General features: G+C 39.1%; 3 protein-coding genes across 4 annotated transcripts; all 3 read left to right on the top strand.

Annotated features, from left to right (window-relative positions):
* The first annotated feature begins 51 nt into the window (after nt 1-51).
* Nucleotides 52-4,276, top strand: tfb2m (transcription factor B2, mitochondrial). Of its 2 annotated transcripts, none has more exons than XM_077595095.1 (10): nt 52-207; nt 625-946; nt 1,582-1,771; nt 1,900-1,991; nt 2,166-2,319; nt 2,389-2,537; nt 2,661-2,750; nt 2,819-2,875; nt 2,973-3,121; nt 3,738-4,276. In XM_077595095.1, the coding sequence occupies exons 2-10, from the start codon at nt 665-667 to the stop codon at nt 3,925-3,927; spliced, it is 1,353 nt and encodes a 450-aa protein (XP_077451221.1). In that variant the 5' UTR covers nt 52-207; nt 625-664; the 3' UTR covers nt 3,928-4,276. The 2 variants fall into 2 exon arrangements, with proteins under 2 accessions (XP_077451221.1, XP_077451220.1); XM_077595094.1 differs by having other exon boundaries at nt 59-383.
* A 480-nt stretch (nt 4,277-4,756) lies between these two features.
* vps26a (VPS26, retromer complex component A) lies at nt 4,757-9,170 on the top strand. Its single transcript, XM_077594277.1, has 9 exons — nt 4,757-4,922; nt 6,000-6,149; nt 6,230-6,305; nt 7,037-7,193; nt 7,270-7,434; nt 7,522-7,628; nt 7,701-7,802; nt 7,909-8,018; nt 8,086-9,170. Exons 1-9 carry the CDS (start codon nt 4,920-4,922, stop codon nt 8,200-8,202), a joined length of 987 nt encoding a protein of 328 aa, XP_077450403.1. The 5' UTR covers nt 4,757-4,919; the 3' UTR covers nt 8,203-9,170.
* A 270-nt stretch (nt 9,171-9,440) lies between these two features.
* On the top strand, nt 9,441-16,189 carry supv3l1 (SUV3-like helicase). The gene is made up of 16 exons (XM_077595058.1): nt 9,441-10,036; nt 10,520-10,597; nt 10,755-10,862; nt 10,944-11,058; nt 11,443-11,611; nt 11,686-11,797; nt 11,864-11,941; nt 12,393-12,484; nt 12,786-12,966; nt 13,072-13,165; nt 13,846-13,965; nt 14,185-14,284; nt 14,351-14,431; nt 14,524-14,700; nt 14,794-14,942; nt 15,506-16,189. The coding sequence occupies exons 1-16, from the start codon at nt 9,769-9,771 to the stop codon at nt 15,867-15,869; spliced, it is 2,286 nt and encodes a 761-aa protein (XP_077451184.1). The 5' UTR covers nt 9,441-9,768; the 3' UTR covers nt 15,870-16,189.
* The last annotated feature ends 1,139 nt before the right edge of the window (nt 16,190-17,328 follow it).

A 17,328-nucleotide genomic window follows, 5' to 3' on the forward strand; every position in this document is an offset into this window, starting at 1 on the left:
AAACGTGGTGTTAACTTATTTTCCCGTGCATGCCTATGACGTCGTAATTATGCGCCTGCACCCCCCATGCGCTCCGAGCAGCACACAACAAATATGGGGTCAGAATGTGGAGGAGTCAATGTCACGGAGTTTACGAGAAACGGGCCACGATGAAACGACTTTAAAACGCGGTCTTCGTTACAGTTGAAACTATAGAAGAGATACACAGTAAGATATGACTCCGTTAAATGTTGTGTCATAGTATTTAGCGTCAGTCGTACAGGTAGCATTTTTGCTAACGTGTTCAGCACCTTCTAGCGCAATGCAAAAATGCTAAACATTTTCTCCCTGACTATAAGGACTTTATTACTTTAAAGCAAACATTAAACAGGGATAATTTATCGGTGAGTAAAATAAAATTGTCTTCCTTCTTACGCCGGCTTTTTTGGCCTTTTCCACGTGCTTCATTACTGTATATTCATAAAGTTGATCTACAATAGCAGCGCGATCCGTCGTTACGTCACAATATGATTTTGTCTTATTTGTAATGAATGAACTACGCAATGACCCTTACAGCCAAGAAGTACAGTAATTCGACATCAATATGACAATAAACTTTTTTCTCCCTGCGTTTTTTTCTTCCAGGCAGAGACCTTCAGGGTCTTTTGACTTCCCTCCAAAATCTATGGCTGTCTGCAGATCCCACATGTCCACCTACATCCATAGACTGTTGGAGCTGGCCACGGGCGCTTCGTGTTGTCCAATTCTCACAAGTCAATCTTGTTTATCACGGGCGACATGTGTGGCTCGCAGGGCGCCCGTTACTAACAGAAGGGCTTACAGCCTTGATTCGCTGGCCTCCGGACCCGGTCGACCATCATTTGGTGCAAACTCCCAGCAGCCCTTAGTCGAAAGGGCGTCCTCCTCAGCACTTGCACACCGAAACCTGTCTGCGGTGGCTGTTAAGGTAGTTTGATAGTTTTTCCCAAATACCGTATTGGCCGGAATATAAGATAACCCCCTTTTTCAATACTCAAGTTTGAAAAAAGACTTTTTGAACACCAAATTCAATTTTGATACTGAAAATAATTACAATACAGCTGAACCAAATTATTATAACAATATATTAGAGAGAAAAAGCATGTTGTTTTGCATTATTCAAATCATGCAAAACTGTCTATCACATCTTAATATCTGAACATTTAAAGTTGTAAACTAAAGTGCAATCACATTTGTAAATGAATAGCTTCTGGTTTTGAAATGTAAACTAAGCAATCTACAAAAAATGTGATAACTGCATTAACCATCAGTGTTCAGCATTCGCTTTAAAGATATCTGGCGCCATCTAGCGTTGTGAATGGGTGTAATGTATAGACTCCGAATGTAAGACGACCGACACTTTTTCAGTCTTATTTCAATGCAAAAAAAAAAAAACCCATCTTATATTCGGACCAATGCAGTACTTGTCCAATGTGGCTATTAGTAATCGTCTTTTAGAAAGATGATAATTCACTGCCATCCCTCCAAGTTCCAATAAAATGGATATCAAAGCTGTCAATGTCAAGGAGTTAAACAGACCTTTATGTAATTTTCTTTCACCAGGGTCAATGTCGCCCGCTGTCCTTTTATGATTTTCTGGATCTCGGTGAAGTTGAGGAGAATGTACGTTACGCTCGCACATGTAGAAAATCCAGACGGTTTATAGTGAACCCAGAGTTGGCGAAGGTGGTAGCACATCATCTTGGACTTGACCTACAAAGTGCCAAGACTGTGGTTTTTGAATGTAACCCAGGTAGGTTATCACCTTTGCTAGGGAAAAAGTGGAAATGTATTGGAGTCCTCTGCTGTATTCTGAAATTGTATTTATGGTTTATGTGGAATGGAAGTATTGGAGCCAACTGTTTTTTGTTGTTGTCGCAGGCCCTGGCGTGTTGACCAAGACCTTGATAAATGCTGGGGCTCAAAGAGTTGTAGCTCTTGAGCCGGAGAAAAACTTCTTCCGTGATTTGCGGGTAAGTGATGTCTCTAAGCAGCTTTACACCACTAAAGGTGCATTCTTTACACTGGTTAACTTCCAATTTTTAAACAATTTCCCTTGGTGAATTATTTAGTCTCTAGTCAAGCTATTACGAACATCATTACTTAACTAGCGAGCAAACTTGAATGTTCCTCTTTCATCATTTTAGGCATTGGAAGGCCTTCTTGATGGTCAGCTGGAAGTTGTACATTGTGACTTCTTCAGGCTCGACCCTATCGTGAGTGGATTCAACAAACCGCCAGTCATGTCCACTGACAAACTTTTCACTGATCTGGGAATAACAGAAGCCAATTGGACAGAAGGTGTGAATCAAAGAATTAATTATGACAACAATGACTCATGTTCTATTGATATCATTTGTATCTCTTTAGAATTCCCAGCAAAGGTTGTGGCCATCGTGCCGCAGAACAATGAGCGTGGCATCATGCTTAAATTGGTCTATTCCCTTTTTGAACGACTGTCCGTCTACAGATATGGAAGAATAGAGCTCAACCTCTTCATGAGTGAGCGTGAATACCTGGTGAGATGGGGGATTCTACTGCATTGAAATTATTGGGACATTGCCATTCACACTGGATTGGATGTCTGTTGGCGTCAATATACTCAATGAGTTAAAATGGACTGTTTGGAATTTCTCTTTCAGTCCATGGTGGCACCTCCTGGTCAAATGAGGCACTACAGAGCGCTTAGTGTCCTCTGGCAGATGGCCTGTCAAATTGAACTTCTTCACAAGGTACAGTATATGAAATTTGCCAACTGATAATTTGACTGGCTAGAAACACTGTTAATTTGACTTTACAGGCGCCTTGGGATTCGTTTGTGTCGTCCAAAAAGAGCAGACCTCCTCCCAAAGGCTTGGTAATTATTGATTTCATTATTATATAAAATTTGGTTGTGTACACGAAGCCATTTGGATACAGTTGAGTTTGCCTTTACGTCTCATTTTGTGTCTCAGCTTCCCAATGATCACATGTGCCTGGTTCGTCTGCGGCCACGTTCCGACTTGTTCTCTGGGGGGCTCACGCCCGCAAACGCCTCCACCCTGTTGGTGATGGTCAAACAGTGTTTGGCCAAGAGGACGGAGAAGCTATTTAAAAAACTGAAGTAAGCACAAAAAACAGCAGTATTTGAATTTTGTATTTTTTTGAAAAGGTTTACATTCCTGTTTAAATGCAGGCTATGTGGCGTAAAGATCATTTCATACAAAATGGGAACCTTTTTCCTCGACTTGCACTGAAAATTTAGTGGCTGCAAATTTTGGCTTGAAATGTGAGTAAAAAACGTAAAATAACTTTACTGTTTCTCTACTAATAGCGACTAAAGATGGAAATTAGCCCTTGGCTGCAATCTTACATATTTACATGTGTTCAGTAACATGAATATAGATATGTTCATTAATATATGCTGTCCCTTATTAAATAAATCAAACTCAAACTAATAGTACTATAATCTCTCTGCAACATTTACTTACCACCAGAATATCTTGCCCCCTTTAAACGATTAATTTTGTAATTCTAAGCATTAAAAATGCATTTAAAAAATAAAAATAAACGCCCAAAACTGGATGATAATAATGGCGTTTTTTATGTATGAATAATTCTTTTTCGTTTTTCTTCATTCGGATTTTAGTTTGAGCTAAAAATGTTCATTTTATGCATCCCTGATTTTTACTCTTGCAATATTGTCATTTGTTTCTTTCTTTCTTTCTTTTTTTCTAAAGTCTCTGGTCACCTGACAGTGGGAGTAAATTGTTGTTCGAGCTGGCACTTCCAGAGGATGTCCTGACAGGTCACCTTCACCCCCGGCAATATCTACAGTTATTCCAGTTGATGGACAAGAGTCAGGAGTTCACTCAAAGTTGGCTTTTTGAAGAAATCATGCAGAACTCAGAACGAGAAGGATGGGGCTAAGGTCATCTAGAAATACACAACAAATTGTTTCCAATTAATTAAAAAAACATGTATAATTTATAGGCAGTGCAATATCATGGTTGTAATATCAAACAAAGTACTATGTATACAGCAGAACAATGGAATACTATGTCCATATTTTATAATGTGGCAAAGCTTCTTTGCTGAGTTGCATTTTTTGAAAAACAAAAAGAATCCTTTCAATGAAAGTTTTCAGGTGTGCTTGAAGACAATTTTATAACCATGATGTTTGGTCATTGTTGTCATGCCTGTAAAGTTCCATGTATGTATTTAAAAAAATGCCTTTTTTAAATAGCTTCATTAAAGTAGCAACAACACCAAAATGAAATCTGCATTGTTAATCTATTAGGATTTGTGTACTGTACACTTTTAGTTGAGCATTTAACATTGTTATATAGTTCATGTTTTTTTGTGGGCCACACAAAGAATGACATTTACTGAAGGATTTTTATGGAAAGCTAGAAAGCAATCACCTCGTTGGTAACCAATGGCCAGCTGTGATTGCCTTATTAAGAGTTAAAGGAAGTATACTGTGTAAAAAAAGTTTCTAAGCAGCCTCAATGTTTTTTTTACTATTTATGATCGTGGTCTTTCATTTAAATTAGACTTTAAATGGTATGCATTTAATTAAAAAAGTTATTTCTAAAGATTTACATATTTTAACAAACGCTATTAAAACTAACTGCAATTATTATTCCTAAATATATATTTTTTATTTTTTTTACTACTTATATTAAATCACTTTGATGAGCATCTACTTAAAAGCAAAAGAAGCCTTAAATTTTCATTTGTAAAAATCTGGGCGTCAAGAAGTTTCAATTCTCAAATTGTCACGTGAGCCACCGACCCCGCCCACAGCCACCTGACTGGTGTCACGTGACCTCCTGTCTCGAGAACGCGCGTCCCGGTCCACGTGCACGCGCTACAACCGAGTGAGGCTAGCTGTTAGCACTGTCTACTAGACGGCCGACATGGTGAGTGAGAAATGCAACTTAATTTTGGTTTACAAAAAAAAGAAAGAAAATTATACATATATTGTGCAGTGCTTCCTGATTGTCTTAAAGACGCCGGGTTGGTGTTTTACAAGGCTGCAGGGGAAGCTAGCGGGTGTGTTCGAGTGAGCCAAGTGCGAGGCCGTCTCATTTGGGTTCTTGCTTTCAAGTAACCCGCTACTCCTCGCTAGTAATTGATAACTAGTAAAAAGGGCTTGTACTGGCCACGTGTGAGACAAAAACGTCACTCGAGGAGACGCCATTAAGTAGCCACTAGTTGAAAATGTCACTCGGATACTCTCGTCAAATCTAGTCATATTTGAGCGACCCATTAATAATGTCGGAAATGGCGAATCTGCATCCTAGATTTTGTTTTCCCCTAAACTACCAACTGTGATTGACATGTCTCTTAGCTGGATTAACCACGCCCCCTCCGACTCCAATCTGACACTGATTGAAGACCAATCACAGTCCTCTTCGGACACTAGTTTTTCAAAGGACATTAACTCATCGACTACCTTTGACGGCTATAGACGGGTCATATTTAAGCGTGCAGTCAAATTCATTTTTTAAAAAGTACTGACCTATTCCTATCAAGAAAAAAATCACCCATTGACATGGTGGTAGCACATTTCAACAAATGTAGAGACCGCTAAAGTGGCTTTTGAGGTTAGGAAGTTGAGGAAATTCCAAAGGGCCATTTTGTCATTTGAGTGAAGGAAGCCTGATTATGTTCCAAATAGTATGAGTTGACTGTGTGCTGTTGTTTTGACCAGATTCCTGTGAATCAATGTGAAAATTGTGATCGTGACACAGACAAGCTATTTTGATAGGCTCTTTTCACAAAATCAGCCTGGTATCAAAATTCTGTTGTTTTTTTTTCCTTCTTTACCGTTGGTTTAAAAGAGCCCTGTGATTGGCTGGCCACCAATTCAGGTTGTATGTACATGTATTAAAACGATGGCCCATTTTCACCAATGAACTCACCAGATATATTTTTTGCTCTGTAGTTGAGTAAGTGATCTAAAAAACTACTAAGGTTGCCTGCTCTATTTCCAGAGTTTCCTGGGGGGTTTCTTCGGGCCGGTTTGTGAGATAGATGTCCTGCTCAACGATGCCGAGAGCCGGAAAATGGCTGAACTCAAGACGGAAGATGGAAAGATGGAGAAACATTATATGTTCTACGACGGAGAATCTGTGTCTGGCAAGGTGAACCGTGCGTCACTCCTTTTTTTTTATCGATTGACATTTTTGCGACAAAAATACTCATCAGGATGTTTGTCCTTCAGGTCATTCTGAATGTGAAGCAGGGTGGAAAACGACTGGAACACCAGGGCATCCGCATTGAGTTCGTTGGACAGATCGGTGAGCATTCGGGGCTTCAAGTTAACATTTTTTTGCTACGCATGGCAAACTCTAGGTCACGTGTCAAAGTGGCGGCCCGGGGGCCAAATCTGGCCCGCCGCATCATTTTGTGTGGCCCGGGAAAGTAAATCATGAGTGCCGACTTTCTGTTTTAGGATCAAATTAAAATGAAGAGTATAGATGTATATTAAATTTCCTGATTTTCCCCCTTTTAAATCAATAATTGTAATTTTTTAATCATTTTTTAAATCATTTTTTTCTGTTTTTAGTTCAAAAATCATTTTGTAAAATCTAAAAATATATTTTAAAAAAGCTACAATGAACATTGTTTTAGATCTCTAAATACCTGAATATTCAGGGCTTTTAATCCAGTTATTTTAATCCATTTATTTAAAAAAAATCTAAATATTATATCTAAAATGGTCCGGCCCACGTGAAATCGAGTTGACGTTAACGCGGCCCTCGAACCAACCCGAGTCTGACACCCCTGCTCTAGGTAGTCTTAAAGCTGAGAAGTGCTAAATAGGCTGAAATCAAGCTTCTTGTGCAGGCCATATTCAATTATATTTTTCTAATTCAATACAGGCCAATAATATAGATTTTTTTTTTTCTTGCTCTGGGCAATCAGGAAGTATTTAAGTTGAAGCCCTCCATTACTATATGGTGTTTTTTGTTGTTGTGTATGTTCACCTTTGGGTGCATTTGTTCATAACTTATTGGCTTGATTTCAGAGCTCTTCTCAGACAAAAGCAACACACATGAGTTTGTGGATCTGGTGAAAGAGTTGGCATTGCCGGGTGAGCTCGCTCAGAACAGAAGCTACGACTTTGAGTTCATGCAGGTGGAGAAGCCCTACGAGTCGTATACCGGCGCCAATGTCAGGCTAAGGTAGAAGACGGAAAATTTGACCAATGTGATTATACAAGCAGCCAATTAAAGTAGCTTGTCTTTTGCGTCGGTGTAGATATTTTCTACGGGTGACGATAGTTCGTCGACTGTCAGATCTGGTGAAGGAGTACGAGCTGATCGTCCACCAGCTAGCCACCTACCCGGACGTCAACAATTCCATCAAAATGGAGGTCGGCATCGAAGACTGCCTTCATATCGAGTTTGAATACAATAAATCAAAGTAAGAAGAGCCTTGCTATCAATCAAATTTTCGTGATGTTTGTTGTTTTCTTAAAAGGAATCTTCTGTACACCTGTCTCGTGACTAGGTACCACCTAAAGGATGTCATTGTTGGGAAGATTTATTTTCTGCTGGTTAGGATCAAGATCCAGCATATGGAGCTGCAGCTCATTAAAAAGGAGATAACGGGCATAGGTGACAACCCCAGTTTCATGTGAAAATAATCTCCAATAATGAATATTTAATGGTCTTTGTTCAACATGCTAGGTCCAAGTACAACGACAGAAACCGATACTGTGGCCAAGTATGAGATCATGGATGGTGCACCAGTTAAAGGGGAATCAATTCCGATCAGACTCTTTCTAGCAGGTAATTCTGCTTTTCCTTATCCGTCTTTAGATCAAGGGTGTCCGCCCCTTTAAAAAAAAAAACAGTCATGTTTTTGCGCTTTTAAACGTGCTATTTTTTTAACCAGGATACGACTTAACAGCCACCATGAGGGATGTCAACAAGAAATTCTCTGTCCGCTACTTCCTTAATCTTGTGCTAGTAGACGAAGAAGATAGAAGATACTTTAAGCAGCAGGTATGTTGTCCGCTTACAGTTTTGATCACCTCCCGATGCTTATGTCACCGTTCGTCCATGTCTTCAGGAAATTGTCTTGTGGAGGAAAGCTCCAGAAAAGATTAGGAAACGGAACTTCCTTCAGCGCTACGAATCCCCCGATTCACAAACCCAGCCCGTTAGTGCTGAGCAGCCAGAAATGTGAGAGCCAGCCAGGCCATGAACTGAAATGAAACCCCCACACACACAGCCGGACTCTTCACTGCTGAGGAGTCAGAGGTGTGGCAACTGCCCCACGCTCTGCTCGGAACGTAAACACGAAAAACACGAACACACACAATGATATCATCTTGCCCTGAAGCTCAGACGTGAGCTGCCCGTGGAATGCTTGGTGACACGCTGACGCGAAAAGGACGGCAACTGCTTACACCTCGTTTGCTAACAGGATTTTTTTTCTTTTTTGCTTGCGACATCTAGAGTGGAACCATCCACTGCTGTTTTTGCATTTTGATGGACACGCACACTGTGCTTTCTTACAATATGTGAAATTTCAACTACAGTGACACTATGGCACTCTTGGTCAGTCATCTTATAGGAAGACACTGACCGTACTGAGTATATTTGGTAAAAAGCTGCTCGTACCTTGGAGACGTCGCCTGCGTTTGGAACTGAAAACATGTCTATGGCTAACATGTAGACGCACTGCTATTTGGTGTAATATTTCAGTATAAGTCTACTGTTGCCACTACTGCACACCCCTTATACATCTACCTGTAGTTCACTGTGATGAAATGGTTAAAAATAATGGTTGAAATGGTTATATGATGTCAGCAAACCCACCTAATGGTGGGAAATTAGCCCTTGAATTCTTTATGGCACTTTTCTCTCTGGTAATAGGTGCTAAAATGTAAATTTTAGCTTCAATGGGAAACACTAATTTCATTAATACACTGTATAACAACAGGTTTAATTTGAATATTATTGTTTAGTCTCATGGCAAAAAACATGACTCCACGTTTCATGGACTTTGACTTTGAAACTGTCACCTTCATGGTTGCGCTTCTCTGTCTTCACTCAACAACAATGTAAGAATAGTGTGTGTATGTACAGTATAGACATTAAACCCTTAAATACTAAAACAATCACAAATAAAGCAAATTTATATTGACAATATAGAGTCGTTTATTTTAGTTAAAGTGAAATGATCAAATTATCAAGCAACTTCCAACAAAATGTACATCCTTTAGGATTATTAGTTCGAAGACTTATGTTTTAGAATAAAGACCAGTTAATTTTGGATAGCCATATTATAATTCGATTGGTTGTTTCGAAGGGCCGCTTCATTAAATATGTAAGCTTAAACCATAGAAATCGCATTATCAGGTTAGAGGTCTGATGCGCGCTGTGAGCTACTTTACGTGAAATTGCCAGTTTTTTTTAACTGTAATTTTTGCCTGACATCAACAATACATAGACCTGTTCATTACTAAATATCTTTATATACTAAAATAAGGCACGTATAAAACATTTATATTCGTAAATATTTCGCTACGGTAATTTGTAATTAATTTTGTCAACAGGCATTCTTGTAGACAGCTACGCGTGCACTGGTCCTGTCCCACGTTGGCGCATAGCAGGAAGACGAATGTGTTGACCGTTCTCCGGTCAATTTAGCGGTGTGTTTATACAACTCAAGACATATGGCGACTCATTAAATTGGTATTTTTGTCACATTCCCTGGTGGATAGTATACATTTGGGAGGGGGAAATCATGTCGGTGAATCGCTGTTTGCATTTGTTTTCCCGGCTTCGTCGCCATGTTAACACTCGGACTGCTCGTTTGGCCAGAAGTAGCTGTCACGCGTCTTCTAGCTCGGGTTTGTTGCATAGAGAGCAGCCCATGTGTGGCGCGGTCAACAGCAGAAATTCGTCGTCCTCCAGTACTCCGGACACGTCTCTTTTCATCCCCGTCACGTTGAAGACTGACCCGTCTCCTGAATGGAGTGTGGGAGCTGAGCTGAGCCAGAATCTGGATAAAAGTCAGTAAACCCAAGTTGAATTCATGCTTTTTCATCCAAACCTTTTGGCTCGGTGGCCATGTTTGACTTTCAAATCAGTCCGAAGTGATTGTTTTTTTCTATTTATCTGCATCAGATGAACTAATGGGTCGCGGGGGGTGCTGGAGCCTATCCCAGCTTACTTCGGGCCTGAGGCGGGGGAACACCCTGAATTGGTGACCAGCCAATCGCAGGGCACAAGGAGACAAACAACCAGTCACGCCCGCACTCATATGTCTTAGGAATGTGGGAGGAAACCGGACTACCCGGAGAAAACCCACGCAGGCCCGGGGAGAACATGCAAACTCCACACAAGTTAATTTTATTTGTAATGACTGGCAATTAACTATTTTCTAATTAAGTAAAATGCATTAAAACAACATCGTATGTGGCTTCCCTATTTCTTTCTATATTAGAGGTCAAAATCCTCATATGTCAAATACATTCTGTGATCTGTTTTTTTAGGTGAACTTTTGAAGATTGTCAACCGCTTTTACAAGAGGAAAGAAATGCAAAAGTTGGCTGCGGAGAATGGACTTGATGGTGAGACCAATGAAGAAAGACTTCATTCAATCATTTAATGCTAACTTTTAATGTACATGTCGAAAAATACACACATTGATACCGGAGAATTCAAACTCAGTCAGGAAATTCCAAAATGACTGCATGATATGCTGTTTTTTCACGTTATTGTATGCAGCGCGACTCTTCCACCAGGCTTTCATCAACTTCCGAAAATACATCCTCGAGGTGAACTCACTACCCGCCGATCTGCACATCATTCTCAGCGACATTAGTTTTGGCGCAGGTTTGTCCCTGAAAAAACGTTCCTCTAAAAAAAAGTTGATTAAAGATTAAACAGCAAATTTTTGTTTGTTTTGACCTGAAGGTCACGTAGATGACATCTACCCATACTTTATGCGCCACGCCAAACAAGTCTTTCCCATGCTTGACTGTATGGACGACCTGAGAAAAATCTCAGACCTCAGAGTTCCTGCTAACTGGTAAAGAAAACACACTTGACATTGACAACTGGAGTTCAGTGGAGTCATTTGAAATCAAGCTTTCCTCTAGTTTCAAATTCAGTTTACTCTGAAATTAAAGTTTGGCCAACCCACTTGGCCGTGAAAGGTCATTGTTATTTAATCAATTGCATTAAATGACTTAGCAATATTCAAAACAACAAACTAATATAACTTAAGAAATGTTGCCTGGTTAAAATCACGATCATATTTAAATTAAAAAAAATGGCACAACTTGCATGACTGGCCATTTTAATGTCATTGGTAAGGGATGTTTTTACTATAAATGTTCTTCTCCCCTGCTGTGTGAATAATTAACACATACCTGGGATATTAAAACTAACATTACATGTATATGTTCTTGAGGTACCCGGAGGCGCGTGCCATTCAGAGGAAAGTCATCTTCCACGCCGGCCCCACCAACAGCGGCAAAACCTACCATGCCATCCAACGCTACCTAGCTGCCAAGTCGGGAGTCTACTGTGGACCCCTCAAACTGCTCGCCCATGAAATCTTTGAGAAGAGCAACCAAGCCGTGCGTAGCTTTCTCTTGTCTCTCAAATTCATCTATTTGTGTGCTTTCTCAGCACATTAATTGTCTCTTTTCAGGGGGTGCCGTGTGACTTGGTCACTGGCGAGGAGAGGACGTTTGTGAAAGAAGATGGTCGAGTGTCCGAACACGTGGCTTGCACCATCGAGATGTGCTGCGTCACGACGCCATGTGAGTGTGCATGGATACGCAAGTTGCAAAATGTCACGCGCTAACTGTTTTTCCAATGTTTCGTAGATGAGGTTGCTGTAATTGATGAAATTCAAATGATCAGAGATTCTTCACGAGGCTGGGCTTGGACCAGAGCTCTTCTGGGTTGGTCACATTCTCCATTTAAAAAACACTAAATTGAAATCACATGTGGACTGTGAAGAACAAATATTTAACATCCTGGCCATATTTTTAGTGGACAACATTTTTTTTTTGTATTTATTTCTTTTAGAACTGACACAAATAAAACAGGTCAAGATATGAGCTTCTATGTTCATATTCATTCATACTATTTCATCAATAGACCCCTAGCCCATGTCCTTTATTTCAGTGGTGGAACAAATCAGAGTTGGGCTGGGGGAAAAAGGAATATGACCCGCCCCACTCCATAACCAAATGGTGAAGCTCATAATTTCATTTGACAGAATACATACCATCAATATACATGAGTTTCCTCTTAATATTTCCAATTCCATACTATAAAATGGTTTTATACTATTTAACCCCCACTCCACTTTTATTTCTATTCAGTCAGTTGATGATAGTATGTGTGCAGGTCTCTGCGCCGAGGAGATACATGTATGTGGGGAACCTGCAGCCATTGACTTTGTCAGAGAGTTGATGTACACCACTGGAGAAGAAGTGGAGGTGAGTAACAAGACTTGAAGAAGCTTAAAAAAGCCTTCACTTCACTAATAATAGGTAACAAACTATCCAAGGCTTAATTATCTCATCTTACATAGCATAGCAACGTAGCATGCGGTAGGACACAGATTACATCAATATTAAATACTCCTACTAAATGTTAAAATTTCAAAGGTGGGACCTAAAGTGTCCCCCAAATGTGGAATGACCCCTTTTTATTCACCTGCTATACATTTGGATAAAAGTTGTATTTAAAAGTGATGTTATCTATCGTTATCGTTAATCAAGTGTGTCTCCTCTCCAGGTGCACACCTATCAGCGTCTAACGCCCTTCTCCATCCTCAATAGCGCCGTGGAGTCGCTAGACAACCTTAGCGCAGGCGACTGTATCGTATGCTTCAGCAAAAATGACATCTACTCCATAAGCAGGCAGATTGAAGCCAGAGGGCAGGAATGTGCCGTTATCTATGGAAGTTTACCTCCAGGTAAGCGTGCAGCGATAGACTTCCATATTGACCGGGAGGGTTGGCAGCCACAGAGTTAAGTTTAAGAAAAAAAATGTCTTATGATTATAAACCCTTTTTTTTTAGGCACCAAACTCTCACAGGCCAAGAAGTTCAACGACCCGGACGACTCCTGCAAAATATTGGTGGCGACAGACGCGATTGGGATGGGCCTTAATTTGTAAGTGTCTGCTTTCTTGAATTAGGAGGATTGTATGAAAATCATTTTGAAATGACTACATAGACTGATATATATATATATATATATATATATATATATATATATATATATATATATATATATATATATATATATATATATATATATATATATATATATATATATATATATATATATATATATATATATATATATATATATATATATATATATATATATATATATATATATATATATATATATATATATATATATATATATATATATATATATATATATATATATATATATATATATATATATATATATATATATATATATATATATATATATATATATATATATATATATATATATATATATATATATATATATATATATATATATATATATATATATATATATATATATATATATATATATATATATATATATATATATATATATATATATATATATATATATATATATATATATATATATATATATATATATATATATATATATATATATATATATATATATATATATATATATATATATATACATACACACACACACACACACACACACACACACACACACACACATTCTTTTTTATATCATTTTATTCTACACAGAGTAACATAAATGGAGTTACTCTAGTCTCGTTCACAGTGGCTCAATCTTCTCCCCACCAGGAGCATCAAACGCATCATCTTCAACAGCCTGGTGAAGCCAAATGTCAACGAGAAGGGGGAGAAGCACATGGAGACCCTCAGCACGTCGCAGGCTCTCCAAATTGCCGGACGAGCTGGAAGGTCAGTCTCTCCTTTCTGCAAACAGCGGGAATCCGGAAAGCAATTGGTCCGGAAGCGGATAATGGGCACCGTTTGGCTTGGGCTAAGGCCAGGATAGCGTTGCAAAATCTTGTCCTTTGAACTGCAATTGGCCCAATAGCTTTTAGACACCGATTCTATGTTTATTTTTATTTTTATTTTGTTACCTTTCTCTCAGACGATACCTTGTCTGTTCTTTAGGTTCTCCTCCAAGTTCAATGAAGGAGAGGTCACCACCATGCACAGAGATGATCTTCCGGTCCTGAAGGAGATTCTCAGTCACACCGTGGAGCCCATTGAGGTTGTTATGTCAAAAGTTCCAGTTGAACACGATTAGTCAAATGACAATGAAACTCTTTCTTCTCAGACTGCTGGTCTTCATCCCACCGCGGAGCAGATTGAAATGTTTGCTTATCATCTACCTAATGCCACTCTCTCTAACCTTATTGTGAGTTATTTTAATTTATTTATTTTAAGGGGATTTCAAATGTAGTTTGTGGAATCAGATCTCATTATCATGCTTTATTTTGTTTGTTTCAGGACATCTTTGTCAGCCTCTCCCAAGTGGACGGTCTCTATTTCGTCTGCAACCTCGACGACTTCAAGTTCCTGGCCGATATGATTCAGCATATCCCGCTCAACCTGAGGTCGCGCTACGTTTTCTGCACGGCTCCTATCAACAAAAAGCAGCCTTTTGTTTGCACATCGTTTTTAAAGGTAGGAATCCCCAATTCACTTACACTGGAAGGACATAGAACCAACAGCACAGTCACTGAACCGATTTGAGTTCCCGTACTTTTTTGTTTTTAGTTTGCCCGTCAGTTCAGCCGAGATGAACCCTTGACCTTTGACTGGATCTGTCGCCATGTCAACTGGCCTGTGGCCCCGCCCAAAAACATAAAAGACCTGGTTCACCTGGAGGCCGTTCACGACGTGTTGGATCTTTACCTCTGGTTAAGGTGACTAATGTGTCCGATTCACAACGGAAGAGTTTACGTAGACAAAACTCTAATTCATCAGTTCTCTGAACACATTTTGCGTATTCCGAACTGTTTTTCTCAAGTTAATAGTGAGTCATAGTAACTCGCATGATAGAGATTGAAGAGCCTCCTTAAATTTCTCACTCAATTGACCTTGAAGTGATGTTGAAATGTTTTGTGGACTTAGCCTCACCCTCAACGCTTTCAAAAGAGCATGCTGAAACCTGAGGTTATATACACAAAAAGGTTAATTTGTCATCGTTTTAATCTGATAATTAATTGGCAATTTCTTCTTTAATCATGTCATCTTTAGTCAACAGCCGAGGACAATGTTGGACAAAATGGTGACTTGAGAAAATTGACGAATGTACCTGCACTTTTATATTATGTTATTCCGCAAAGGCTTATCAATTGCAATTGCCATGTTTTCTTCTGTGACAGCACAAAACAAATTCTTTAAAAATAACATTTGCTGAAAACATTTTTTTTTCTATTCAATTAGCTTACTTAGCCTTTCAGTCAACGTTATCTCTGTCTTGTAGTTACCGTTTCATGGATATGTTTCCCGACACCGCCTTCGTTCGGGAAATTCAACGAGAACTAGACGCCACCATCCAGGAGGGCGTCCGAAACATCACGCGTCTAATTCGAGCCACGAACCCGGCCATCACCAGCCCACTCCAGACGTCCAAAAACGTCGGCCGTTTGTCGGGAATGGCTTCCAGACGTTCTGCGCAGACGTCGGACCACTCGCTAACCGACCGCCTGGTGCGAGACGGACTCCTGACGTCAGAAATGCTGCAGCAGCTGCAGAGAGAGTGGTCTAAAGAACAAAAGGAGGAGTCCACCAATCGCAGCCCACTGAAACTCAACGCCAACAAAGACAAGCGAAAAAAGCGCAAATGAAACGTCCTGAATTTGTCGTTTTTTTTGGCTTTCTTCTACTCAGTAGAAAAATCATGTATTAAATGATCATGAGATAAGAATTCAATATTTAGGAAAAGTATTAAAACAATTGTTTTCTATGCAAATACGTATTTTCGTGGTATGTTTGACAACCCAAACTCTGCAACACGTTTCCTAATTTCAATCCGGAGCACCCCATGGGGAAGGGAGGGGTTCAGGAAGTGGTAAAATAAACAATTTCTTTTATGATGTAAATTCATTCGCTTCAAGGAAGTGACCCCAAAATGAAGTGGAAATTAAAGCCAAATGTCTCCACACAATTCTTCTAGTTGAGTAACATTCTTTGCACATAATAGATGTTGAAGTGGCTAAATTTAAGTAATAACTTTTTTTTAAATTGCAGTTTTAATATCCGTCTAAATAAACCTGATCATATTTTTTTTCTACAAAAGTTGATAATAAAGACCGTTTGTGAGTTCGGAATACACTATATGTGTTAATGGTCATACTATATGGTAGCAGTTACGTTAATCCAGTATCTAAGATTGTACATGACTAATGAAGTCAATAAATATTGCCGTGGTTCACACATCAAGAGTTGGTAAAGAGGTTAAAGTGTGAGCCAGTGCCCTGCAAACCGTTACTATGTTGAAACCTACATTTTGTAAGACTGTCAAGTGTGTTACAATACTATTTCGTCGTGTTGGTCAGCACGTCTGCTCTAATTTGATCTGTCTGCTTTATCTGGCTGACTGGATGCACGCCGGTTTGCTCACATGTCTGCTTGCATGGTTTACACACTCACACACAGAAAATCCAAACCAATCAAATCAGATGATCAAAAACCACCAATGAGACCATTTCTCACCTAATTAAAAATATATGTTGTCGTCACTTTGTCAGATTTATGTCCATGCCACTAGAAGTGAAAGACAAACAAAATTCGAGGAAGGCATGACAAGTGCAGGGGGGCTTGCGTGCCAACGTGGGTGAAACAGCATCTAATCTGTAGAGGACCAACCTGTCCCAATGCCAATCTTCCCTTTTATTAATTTACATTGTCCTAATACTTAGGATAAAAGGGGGAAGAGAGTCACTGCACATACTATTAAAATGTGTCAACTATAATTGGTTTTGACGGTGAGCCCAGTTTTGTAAGGCCATGTACACACGTTCAAAAGCCTAAACATGATTCTGGTTTAGTTCAGGAGAATACGTAAATTATGCATATATGCAAATAATTCCAAATTGAATATTGACCTTAATCCAAATATTGCCTGCATGTAAACAGTGTCCAGATTCTGAAAAAAAGGATCATATTATCTGATGAGACGTTGACGTAATCTCGTTTGTATGAAATGTTAATCTCTTTAATCCATAACTGAACTCATTTTCTATGACTGAAAAAAAAGATAATTATAAATATGAAACCCATTTACTGAATTTCTGACATTTCCGG

The sequence above is a fragment of the Stigmatopora argus genome, chromosome 2, assembly GCF_051989625.1.
Source record: "Stigmatopora argus isolate UIUO_Sarg chromosome 2, RoL_Sarg_1.0, whole genome shotgun sequence".
NCBI classification, from domain to species: Eukaryota; Metazoa; Chordata; class Actinopteri; order Syngnathiformes; family Syngnathidae; genus Stigmatopora; species Stigmatopora argus.

Bases quoted from the DNA above. Each gene is read 5' to 3' on its own strand.
- vps26a (XM_077594277.1), top strand. The intron at 6,150-6,229 runs GTGAACCGTGCG...TTTGTCCTTCAG, and splicing joins GAGAATCTGTGTCTGGCAAG to GTCATTCTGAATGTGAAGCA. The intron at 7,194-7,269 runs GTAGAAGACGGA...GCGTCGGTGTAG, and splicing joins GGCGCCAATGTCAGGCTAAG to ATATTTTCTACGGGTGACGA.
- supv3l1 (XM_077595058.1), top strand. From the start codon at position 9,769: ATGTCGGTGAATCGCTGTTTGCATTTGTTTTCCCGGCTTCGTCGCCAT. The intron at 10,863-10,943 runs GTTTGTCCCTGA...TTTGACCTGAAG, and splicing joins CGACATTAGTTTTGGCGCAG to GTCACGTAGATGACATCTAC. The intron at 14,943-15,505 runs GTGACTAATGTG...TCTGTCTTGTAG, and splicing joins GATCTTTACCTCTGGTTAAG to TTACCGTTTCATGGATATGT.
- tfb2m (XM_077595095.1), top strand. From the start codon at position 665: ATGGCTGTCTGCAGATCCCACATGTCCACCTACATCCATAGACTGTTG. The intron at 1,992-2,165 runs GTAAGTGATGTC...TCATCATTTTAG, and splicing joins ACTTCTTCCGTGATTTGCGG to GCATTGGAAGGCCTTCTTGA. The intron at 3,122-3,737 runs GTAAGCACAAAA...TTTTTTCTAAAG, and splicing joins AAGCTATTTAAAAAACTGAA to TCTCTGGTCACCTGACAGTG.